At 40.4% G+C, this 10,533-nt stretch overlaps 1 protein-coding gene and 3 non-coding genes across 5 annotated transcripts; all 4 read left to right on the forward strand.

Moving 5' to 3' along the window:
* Nucleotides 1–6,105: 6,105 nt before the first annotated feature.
* Nucleotides 6,106–9,874, forward strand: LOC124000244 (60S ribosomal protein L3). Of its 2 annotated transcripts, none has more exons than XM_046306479.1 (8): nucleotides 6,106–6,171; nucleotides 6,811–7,003; nucleotides 7,284–7,452; nucleotides 7,865–8,000; nucleotides 8,273–8,459; nucleotides 8,648–9,006; nucleotides 9,291–9,410; nucleotides 9,744–9,874. In XM_046306479.1, exons 1-8 carry the CDS (start codon nucleotides 6,169–6,171, stop codon nucleotides 9,786–9,788), a joined length of 1,212 nt encoding a protein of 403 aa, XP_046162435.1. In that variant the 5' UTR covers nucleotides 6,106–6,168; the 3' UTR covers nucleotides 9,789–9,874. The 2 variants fall into 2 exon arrangements, with proteins under 2 accessions (XP_046162435.1, XP_046162437.1); XM_046306481.1 differs by lacking the exon at nucleotides 6,106–6,171 and adding an exon at nucleotides 6,697–6,701.
* LOC124000969 lies at nucleotides 8,066–8,159 on the forward strand. The gene has a single exon (XR_006832730.1). It is a non-coding gene; the product is annotated as a small nucleolar RNA U83B (small nucleolar RNA).
* LOC124000971 lies at nucleotides 8,479–8,563 on the forward strand. Its single transcript, XR_006832732.1, has one exon. It is a non-coding gene; the product is annotated as a small nucleolar RNA U83B (small nucleolar RNA).
* Nucleotides 9,528–9,658, forward strand: LOC124000961. Its single transcript, XR_006832724.1, has one exon. It is a non-coding gene; the product is annotated as a small nucleolar RNA SNORA54 (small nucleolar RNA).
* Nucleotides 9,875–10,533: the final 659 nt, after the last annotated feature.

The raw sequence follows: 10,533 nt of genomic DNA on the forward strand, positions 1-10,533 counted from the left end.
CACAAGAGCTTTTGCCTTATCTATTACCTGATGCATTTCTGTGACGGTAGAATTCTAGTTTTGAAGCAAGCGGGGGTGCCCGACACTTTTTTACCGAGCTCCGTACCTGAGTTCAGGAATATTGTGGGGAAAAAAAGTTTAGTCATTGAAGTCGCTCTGGATAAGAGCGTCTGCTAAATGACTTAAATGTAAATGTTTGTTCAAGATATAAGACCTTTTCTGTGACTGGTATAATAATTGGATAATTTATTTCGGCATGTCCATGCAAAGTTGTGAATGAGTTAGCAGTTCTATTGCTAATCAACAAGTGAGAAACATGCTTATAGACAACTGCCATAACTACTCTTGGCCTTTGGATAATATCATGCTTTCGAATGCTGTTGAAGATGACAATTTCCCCTCTTTACCGGTTACTCCGTGCAAACCTCCACCCTCCAAAAAAAAACATGAACTCTGACATCGTGGCTACCCTCTCCTCACTCATCAACTCCAGGTGTGACGCCATTGAGAAAATGGTAGGTGCGAACACCATGGTTATCGAAAGCTTGAAAAGGACTGGAGTTTGCATGTGGTGAAATTAATGATGTGAAAACGAGAGTGGCAAAAGTTGAAAAAAGTGTGGAATGTCTACCATAGACGTCTCACTGATCTGGAACAATACACAAGAAAATGGAACCCGAGACTCTACGGCTTGCCAGAGGTGGAGAATGAAGATGTGAGAGGAGAGGCTATCCGTATCTGCCAAGAAGTTTTGCCTGCAGAGAAGAACAAAGTTGGTGATACCATCGACGTTGTGCATCGCCTCGGCAAGAAGCAACAGAAAAGCGATTCAAGACCCAGGGGTATCATCATCCTCTTCACTGCCAGATTCTACAGGGATGCTGTCTGGAAAGCTACTTGGAAGAACGCCTTCCTTCAGAGCCATGGTCTGCGTTTCACCGAGCATCTCAGCCCGGAAGACATAGAAAGAAGGAACAAGTTCCAGTCAAAACTGTTCGCTGCTCTGGCCCCCCCAATGGTGGAACAAACTCCCTCACAATGCCAGGATAGCGGAGTCAATCACCACCTTCCGGAGACACCTGAAACCCCACCTCTTTAAGGAATACCTAGGATAGGATAAGTAATCCTTCTCACCCCCCCCCCCCCCCCAAGATTTAGATGCACTATTGTAAAGTGACTGTTCCACTGGATGTCATAAGGTGAATGCACCAATTTGTAAGTCGCTCTGGATAAGAGCGTCTGCTAAATGACTTAAATGTAAATGTAAATGTAAGTTGTGGCCAACGATCAAGATAGCACGAAGTGAGGGGAAGGCTGCTTACTACATCGGAGGACGAGGCTTCATCAACGGTTCAGAAATCCATTTTCCTCCCTAAAATCTCACTAGAAGGAACAGGTTGATGGTTTCAGCCATGGTATTATCATTTTCCTTATGTTGTTTACCTAACAAGCATCAGGTGACTATTTTTCAGGAATACTCGGGTATTTCAATTTATTAGTTTGTTCTTGTATGACCAGAAGACATATTTTGTTTACAAACTTACGAAGATTGAAAGCTGTATTTATGTTTTATATATACAGTAACTGAGCTACTGTTTTAAAGGGCATACAGGTCTGCTCTGACTTTACACGGCTATTGCTCTATTTAGTATTTAATACTTATTTCCAAAAAAGGTCTTAGGAACGGTTATGTGAAACATTTTTTTATTCAATTATTTTATGATCAGTTTCATATGCACTTAAAATAGTAGGTACCCTTTTATTTAAATTATTGTTTTATTTCTCAGAATAGTTCCTGATTACACCAAAGAGGGTTTTTAGTCTCTCTTACTAAAATAATCCTTGGTTTGGTCTTGAACATAATTTTCATTTCAGTTGAATTTCAAAGCCAGATAACGTCTAGCTCAAAGGTTATGGAATAAGCTATTTTCACATTAAATTGACTTAAATGGTGCAGATCTCGGTTCCTTATCGTTTACGTTCACTGCTCCTACATCTTTGACTCATTCTACTACAGTTTATACTTTTATATAATCTTTGTTGTTTTGTCTTTGTCTATTGTTTATCTTAATGCTAGGGGGTTATGAAACAATGTGAAGTGCAAGGCCTTGTTTTTATTTGCTAAACAATTTCAAACAGATTATTGCTTTTTTCAAGAGTCACTCAATTTCGGCTGATACCAACTTCTGGAGGTCACAGTGGGGCAACGATATTTGGCTTTTCCATGGATCTGAACACTCCGCTGGTGTCACTACAATGAAAAATACCTTTGGTGGTAATATTCAACACTCGGAATGTGACCCCTTTGGTCACTTTATTTGTCTTGTGATCAGTTACAATGACATTACGCTCATTACTGTAAACTTCTACGGGTACAACACCAAACATGAGAATGATCAGTTACAATGACATTACACTCATTACTGTAAACTTCTATGGTTACAACACCAAACATGAGAATGATGAATCTATAGAGAAACATATACTTCATTGGTTATCTAAATTTCCCAATTCGTTATTATTGATAGGAGGGGATTTTAACATTACAATAGATAATTACATTTACATTTAAGTCATTTAGCAGACGCTCTGGCCCCCAGGTAGGCCAACCAATCAGAATTTGAGTTTAATACTTTTTATGGAAAAGTTTGATCTTACTGATGTATGGAGAGAGAGGTTTCCGGCAGACAGATCACTTGGAGTAACAAAACAGGTTCCAGACAATCCAGAATAGATTTTTGGCTTATATCCAAATGTATTGATAGTGAGTGTGTTACTACAAATATTTGTACTACTCCCCTCACAGACCATAGGGCTATTTACATTGATATCAAAATATTTACCCTTGATACTAACCTTGGTAGAGCATCCTACTGGAAGCTAAATAGCTCATTATTAAATAAATATATAGTTAAATTTGAGGTTAAAGATCTGCTCTCACACTTTTAGGAAAGGGTGTGTGAAGAAAAACCTTATTGCAAGAACTGGGAGCTCTTTAAATTTGAGGTGTCCAAATACCTTAGAAAATATGGTAGTAATCTTGCTAAAACCAGAAGAGCTGAGGAGGAAAAGGTCATCATTAAGATAACTTCCCTTTCTCAGAGGTCCCCGGCTGACCTCTTGGGGAAGGAGAAGATGGAACTAATTGAGTTACAAAATAAACTGGATAATATATATAAATTATAAGCAGAAGGAGCCTTTATTAGATCTAGGAAAAAATGGATTGAGGGAGAACAAAATTCATCCTATTTCTTTAGCCTTGAGAAATTTAACTCTAAAAATAACACTATCCATATGTTAAACATTGATGGTGTTATTACAGATGACCAAAAATTAATCGCTAAATACTGTAGCAATTTTTACAGAAAATTGTATAGCTCTACGTATTGTCAGGAATCCACAGATAAGTTTTTTATTATATTATATTCACTCTATCAGTGATATAAAATCTAAACAGTGTGATGAACCCATCAAAGTTGAAGAGATTATAGAGTCTATCAAACATCTAAAGAACCATAAATCACCAGGTGTTGATGGAATTACATCAGAATTTTACAAATTATTTTCTGAACAAGTAGCTCCCTTCCTATTTGAAGTCTTTTTTAGAGAGTATTAAAAACAATGTTCTCCCTCCTACAATGAGTCGGGTTAATAACACTGATACCTAAGCCTAAAAAAGAAGTGCTGCTCATCGATAACTGGCGTCCAATTTGTCTTCTTAATAATGACTATAAGATATTAGCCTTACTACTTTCAAAAATAATTAAAGAAGTCCTGGATGCAATCATTGATGAAGCACAGTATGGCTTCATGAGGAACAGACATATGTCTAACAAAGTCAGACTAGTATTAGACATACTTGACTACTCAGACCTAATAACTGAGGATAGCTTCATATTATTTTGAGATTTTTATAAAGCATTTGACACAGTAGAGCATCAGTTTCTCTTCCACCTTGAGAGACTTGGCTTTGGAGATTTTTTCTGTAAGGCTATTAAGACTCTATGCAAATGGTAACAGCTCTATCAAATTGAAATATGGCACCTCACCTAGATTTGAGTTAAAGAGAGGAATAAGGCAAGGTTGTCCTATCTCTCCGTACCTGTTTTTATTAATCACCCAACTTCTTGAAAATTGTTTAAATAATAGTCCTGTACAAGGTATTTCCATAGCTGGTAAAGAAATTATTATAAGCCAGCTGGCTGACGATACTACACTTTTTCTGAAAGACGCTAACCAAATTCCCATATGGATCAATGTGATACAATCCTTTTCCAAATCGTCTGGTCTATATCTTAACATTAATAAATGTGAACTCATGGCTGTCAAAGATTATGTGACACCTTCATATTATGGTATTCCAGTAAAATAAGAACTTACATATTTAGGCATAACCATTACAAAGGATCAGAAGTCTAGAGGCGTACTAAATTTTAACCCTCTTATTAAAAAACCCCAGAAAAAGCTAAATCAATGGCTACAGAGGGACTTATCTTTAAAAGGTAGAGTCCTAATAACCAAGGCTGAAGGTATCTCTAGACTAACATATGGTGCTCTATCTTTATATCTTACATTTACATTTACATTTAAGTCATTTAGCAGACGCTCTTATCCAGAGCGACTTACTTGACAGTAAAATAAGCAAGGAGATAGACCAGATGCTTTTCAACTTTCTTTGGAGAAACCGTACCCATTACATTAGGAAAACTGTTGTAATGAACACTTATGAGAATGGTGGACTGAATTTTCTGGACTTTACTACTTTAAGTAATACTTTTAAGATCAATTGGATAAAACAATTCCTAAGAAGACCCACTTCTATATGGAATTTTATTCCTCATCATGTCTTCTCTACTTTTGGTGGCTTTAACTTCATGTTGTTTTGCAATTATAATATTGACAAAGTTCCAGTGAAACTTTCTGCTTTTCATCGGCAGGTTTTCTTGTCATGGTCCTTAATTTATAAACACAATTTTTCTCCACACAGATAATATATATGGAATAATCGGGATATATTGTATAAAAATACTTTGTTTTTAGAATATTTATTCCGAAATAATATCCTATTGGTGAGCCAACTGGTAAATGCAGAGTTTTTTTTACTCAGTTATAAAGAATTCTTATCACTTTACAAGGTCCCCTGAACACCTAAAGATTTTGCAATTGTTTTAGATGCCATTCCCTCAGGTGTTGCTATGTTATTCAGGAACGTGTCAAGACCGGACCCTCAGAGCCTACCTTCTATTGACCCTGTTGACTCATCAGTAGGAAAGATTTGTTTCTCTTTTGGTCCATTCAACAACATAGCGATACGAACCTTGTTTCAGCAGGATGATGTATACCTTATGTCATGTCTTATTGGAATGGATTTATTGATAATATCTGTTGGAAAAAAGCTTGGATGTTGCCACACACATACCTACTTGTTAACAAAATTAAGGATGTTTCCTTTAAAATGATTCATAAATATTATCCTGCCAACCACTATATGCATAAGTTTAAGGAAAACATCAACTCAAATGGCTCCTTTTGTAATGACCACCCAGAAACAGTGTTGCATCTTTTTTGGCATTGTATGCATGTAAGAAAACTGTGGCAAGACATCAGTAGGTTTATAATTGAACACATTTATGAAGATTTAACACTATTGTGGAGAGATGTACTGTTTGGATTCTTTACATAATAAGCTGAAACATTTTTATGTAATTAATTTCATTATTCTTTTGGCCAAATTTCATATACACAAATGTAAATTTACAAACAGAAATCCACATTTTCGGACCCTACAAAAATAAATGTAACTGTATTTTAAGACGGTTAAATGCTCTACTAACAAAAAAATATGTTAGAATTGTAAGTATATGTATGTCCCTTAGGTCCTTGTGTAATTGTTATGTGATATTGTACCCCAAAGCTCGATTGTCCATTGTTTGTAATCTATGTATAATTGTGTTCCCTCATGTGCTCCATGTATTGATTTGTTGTTAATAAAAATAAAATAAATACAAAATAATAAAAAAACACGTTTTTGAAGCAAGCGTTTGTACAGCAAGAAGGCGGAACCATGATGCTGGTTGATTACGTTAATCACGTGACGGGTCACGTCCTTGTATAAGTACCAAATATCCCCCTTTCGTAGGCCTCTTTTTCAATCGGCTCTGAGACAAAATGGTGAGTTTGTCTTTCTTCTTTGAGACTTGCGGTTTCAATCCGTTTTTTATCTTCGCAATCCTTATATGTTCCCCCTCTAAGTCAATAGCTAAGATGTGTCTATCTGTAATTAATACAGTTGTATGATGTTAGACCTTACCATAATAACGTGGTCTTAGATTATTACAGAATGAATGTATGCAGTAATCGTTGGCATACTGGTAGTTTAAAATGGCTGATCCACTGAGGCCTAGCATGCTTCGTTACACAAATACATTTTTATATATACATTTTGTAACGTTCGTTCACAATCAAACTTGTTTAAAACTGATAACGTGCTAGTTGTTTCTACCGTTAACTGGTTTTGACACCCATTAGCCCTCCCTAGAGTAGCCATTCGAGGTCCTCCGAACCTCTTAACGTTCCACATGTTTTTTTTCCCAAAATGCTGTTTACATCGTCATTTGGAATTTATTTGGCGAGGTTGCTACTTGATTCAACTACAAATCGTTGAATATGGGTGACGATTCCCTCGACGGGCGGACAGAATGGTTGGCCTCGTGCTGTTTCTGTCCAATATCGAGTTCTGACATACTGAAGTGCGTTCACAGTTTTTTTTATGCCCCATGGACAATGTGCTGAATTGCGTTGTCTTCACAGTCTCACCGTAAATTTTCGGCTCCCCGCCACGGATCCTTGGGCTTCCTGCCCCGTAAGAGGAGCAGACGTCACCGTGGTAAGGTGAAGAGTTTCCCCAAGGATGACCCCAGCAAGCCAGTCCACTTGACTGCCTTCCTTGGCTACAAGGCTGGCATGACTCACATCGTGCGTGAAGTCGACAGACCTGGCTCAAGTGAGTATTTGGCTTCATGCTGTTTTGTTTAATTGACTGGGTGACTATTACTGTGGGTTTTATGAATACATAACGAGCCATATTATTTTCTGTCTTGTATTACAGTAGGTTGTAGTGTTTTTTTTCTTCTGCCTATGATGATCCCCTCGACGGGCGGACATATTGGGTCTAACCCTTGATGAATGTCGAGCACTGAGCGCAGTCGTTGAGCATTGACATTATGCAATTTAAGTCTACTGTGGAACTCCTGTACCCTTTATACCTGACTATTTTTCTACAGAGGTGAACAAGAAGGAAGTGGTTGAGGCTGTGACCATTGTGGAGACTCCTCCCATGGTTGTGGTGGGTGTTGTGGGCTATGTCGAGACCCCCCGTGGCCTGCGTTCCTTCAAGACCATCTTCGCTGAGCACATCAGTGATGAGTGCAAGCGTCGTTTCTACAGGAACTGGTGAGTCATTATACACATGAAAAATGATAGATATTTGCAAACATTTTGACTATTGGTTGAATAATGTATACGTTTAAATGTGAGCTTTGAAGCATTTTGTTCGACGTTTAAAACATGTCGTGTTTTAGTGAGCGAGTCTTAACCTCCGGTGCCCCCCCTGGTGGCAGCTCCGCTCGAGTGCCTCGTGGCCTGATGAGCTCCGGGCTCCTCTGGCCGGTGGAAAGTGCTTCTTAGAAACCGCACCATGAGCCGAAAACCTCTCTGAAGCTGTAACTGCCCCCTTCGCCCCTGTGAAGGCTGGGCGAGCAGCTGAGTGCAGTGTTCTTCCGCTGGCCCCCTGGGGTTATGAAGGACATGTGCCAACCCGTGTGCCTCTTCTCCCCTACCCTCCGGTCACGCTGCATGCTCTCAGGTATAAGTCCAAGAAGAAGGCCTTCACAAAGTACTGCAAGAAGTGGCAGGATGACGAGGGCAAGAAGCAGCTGGAGAAGGACTTCGCCTCCATGAAGAAGTACTGCCAGGTCGTCCGCATCATCGCCCACACGCAGGTGAGTCTGAGCAGGATAGAGTACGCTCCCTGCAATGCCACGTCATTTTAATGAATCATATCTCCCTTTGTCTGTGATGAGACCACGGAACACTGCGTCAGGCATGACGTCTGACACGCATGAGGATACATTCCATGCTGCCTTCCTTCTGAGACAATGTCCCTTGTATCACATTTTAACCCAATTTTGGGTTAAATACATAGGGTTTGTATTAGCTATATTGGTCCTTGTCCCAGGACTAGCAGACTCACCTGCCTCTCCTCCCCCTCCAGATGAGGCTTCTGCCCCTGAGGCAGAAGAAGTCCCACCTGATGGAGGTGCAGCTCAATGGAGGCTCCATCTCTGACAAGGTGGACTGGGCCCGTGAGAAGCTGGAGCAGTCTATCCCCATCACCAATGTCTTCACCCAGGATGAGATGATCGACGTCATCGGTGTCACAAAGGGTCACGGATACAAAGGTATGTGTCTTAAGGGCTTTGTGTCTGAGACTATGGAACAATGCGTCAGGCATGGCGTCTGACACTCTTGAGGATGCATTCCATGCTGCCTTCCTGAGGCCACAACCCACCAATGAACATGTAGTTAACCAAACTTCAGTTATTCATGCCAAGTCCTCAGGTACTAAACATTGGAATTTCCCCTTTAGGTGTCACCAGCCGTTGGCACACAAAGAAGCTCCCCCGTAAGACCCATCGTGGTCTGCGTAAGGTGGCCTGTATCGGTGCCTGGCATCCCTCCCGTGTGGCCTTCTCTGTGGCCCGTGCTGGTCAGAAGGGCTACCACCACCGCACAGAGATCAACAAGAAGATATACAAGATCGGCCAGGGCTACCACACCAAGGACGGCAAGCTGGTGAAGAACAACGCCGCCACCGAGTACGATCTGTCCAACAAGAGCATCACCCCTTTGGGTGGCTTCGTCCACTACGGAGAGGTGACCAATGACTTTGTCATGCTGAAGGGCTGCACAATTGGAGTCAAGAAGAGGGTACTAACCCTGCGTAAGGTAAGGAAAGAGAATATTCCATGTTATGCATGCTTGTTCCAATTCATTGTCAGTTGGCAATAATTTGTATAAACTGAACAGGTACATATTAAATATGGGTAGTTCCCTCCCTGGGCCGACTGAACGAGTGCTGTCCCTGTTGCATGTAGAGTTCTGACGTGTGCTGACGCTAGGGCATTTGTTTCATACCAGATGGATATCAATATTGTGGTCCTCTATGACCCGTTAAAGGAATGCATCACTAATCTTTAAAAAATATATGTATATATATATTCTGTTTTCAGTCTCTGTTGGTGCAGTCGAGCCGTCGTGCCACGGAGAAGATCGACCTCAAGTTCATCGACACCACCTCCAAGTTTGGCCACGGCCGCTTCCAGACAGTGGAGGAGAAGAAGGCGTTCATGGTGCGTTCAGTTTCCATGACATTTACTTCACTCTGTTTCACAAGTACCCTGGATCAATGTAGTGGACCCACTAGTTCACATACAACTGGCATTGCAGCTCAGTCCCCTATGCCCATAGTGCACTTATCGTAACCTGGTTCACTCTTGGTATGAATTTGGGTTCCATTCAGGTGCTAGATCAAACTTCAGTGAGGCAGGGGAGCGGCATCATTTTTTTGCTGTTCCCTGTTCACTCTCTGGGAACATCATCCCCGGAGCCACAGATGGCGTAGAGGCTGCTTATTAAATTCTGTATATGCATTGTCACTGACCACTTGTCCTTTTTGTCTACAGGGACCACTCAAGAAGGACCGCATTGCCAAGGAAGAGACTGCCTAAATGTCGTGTCCTCTCCTCTAGCTCTGTATGGTATGAGTCCTCATGCTGCACTGCAGAGTTGTTTAATAATAAAACAAGTAAACTCAGTTCTCGTTTCTTATGATATGTGTAATCTCAAACTTTAATCTGAGGTTTAACTGGGCCCAGCAAATTGAGGTCTTGTATGGGTGAAGTTCAACAAAGAATGGAATGCTTATTTGCTAAATGTGGCTTGGTCAAATTAAGTTGAGTGTCCTGATAAAAGCCCAGCAGCTTTCAGGGACATTAAACTAGCTTATTTTTTTGACAGTCGTGTAGATACTGCTAGTACCACCTAAACTTCTGTAATATTGTCTTGACTAGTCTACAAGGGCTCAAACTAAATAGATGCACAGAAAATATCCACCCCTAAGACTTTCTTTCGATGAGTGCCTCTGACTCGTTTCTATGTGAATTTGGTCACCTTGCCCAAGAAGTTAAATAATGGCGTTTAAAAATGAAGGCAAATGTTCATGATTTTATAGACTATTTTGCCTGTGCATACTACACTGCCTGTTGGCGATCTTCCGTCATGGGCAAGAATGGTTTCACACCTTGCCACCAATTTTAAGACCTTTTCAGCGTTTGCATCCTAGAGTTAGTATCTTATCACTGAAGGGGTGATCTGTGCTTTAATGCACAAGCTATTCATGGGCTCTATATGCGGTTGAACCTGTTGGCAGTAAACTTGGCAAGGTCAATATGGCTCATGAAATAAGCTGACTTC

This window comes from Oncorhynchus gorbuscha, linkage group LG16 (assembly GCF_021184085.1).
Source record: "Oncorhynchus gorbuscha isolate QuinsamMale2020 ecotype Even-year linkage group LG16, OgorEven_v1.0, whole genome shotgun sequence".
In the NCBI taxonomy this organism is placed as follows: domain Eukaryota; kingdom Metazoa; phylum Chordata; class Actinopteri; order Salmoniformes; family Salmonidae; genus Oncorhynchus; species Oncorhynchus gorbuscha.

Excerpts from the sequence above, each read along its gene's own strand:
- LOC124000244 (XM_046306479.1), top strand. Across the intron at positions 8,460-8,647 it reads AAAGGGTCACGGATACAAAG|GTGTCACCAGCCGTTGGCAC; the intron begins GTATGTGTCTTA and ends TTTCCCCTTTAG. Across the intron at positions 9,007-9,290 it reads GGGTACTAACCCTGCGTAAG|TCTCTGTTGGTGCAGTCGAG; the intron begins GTAAGGAAAGAG and ends TTCTGTTTTCAG.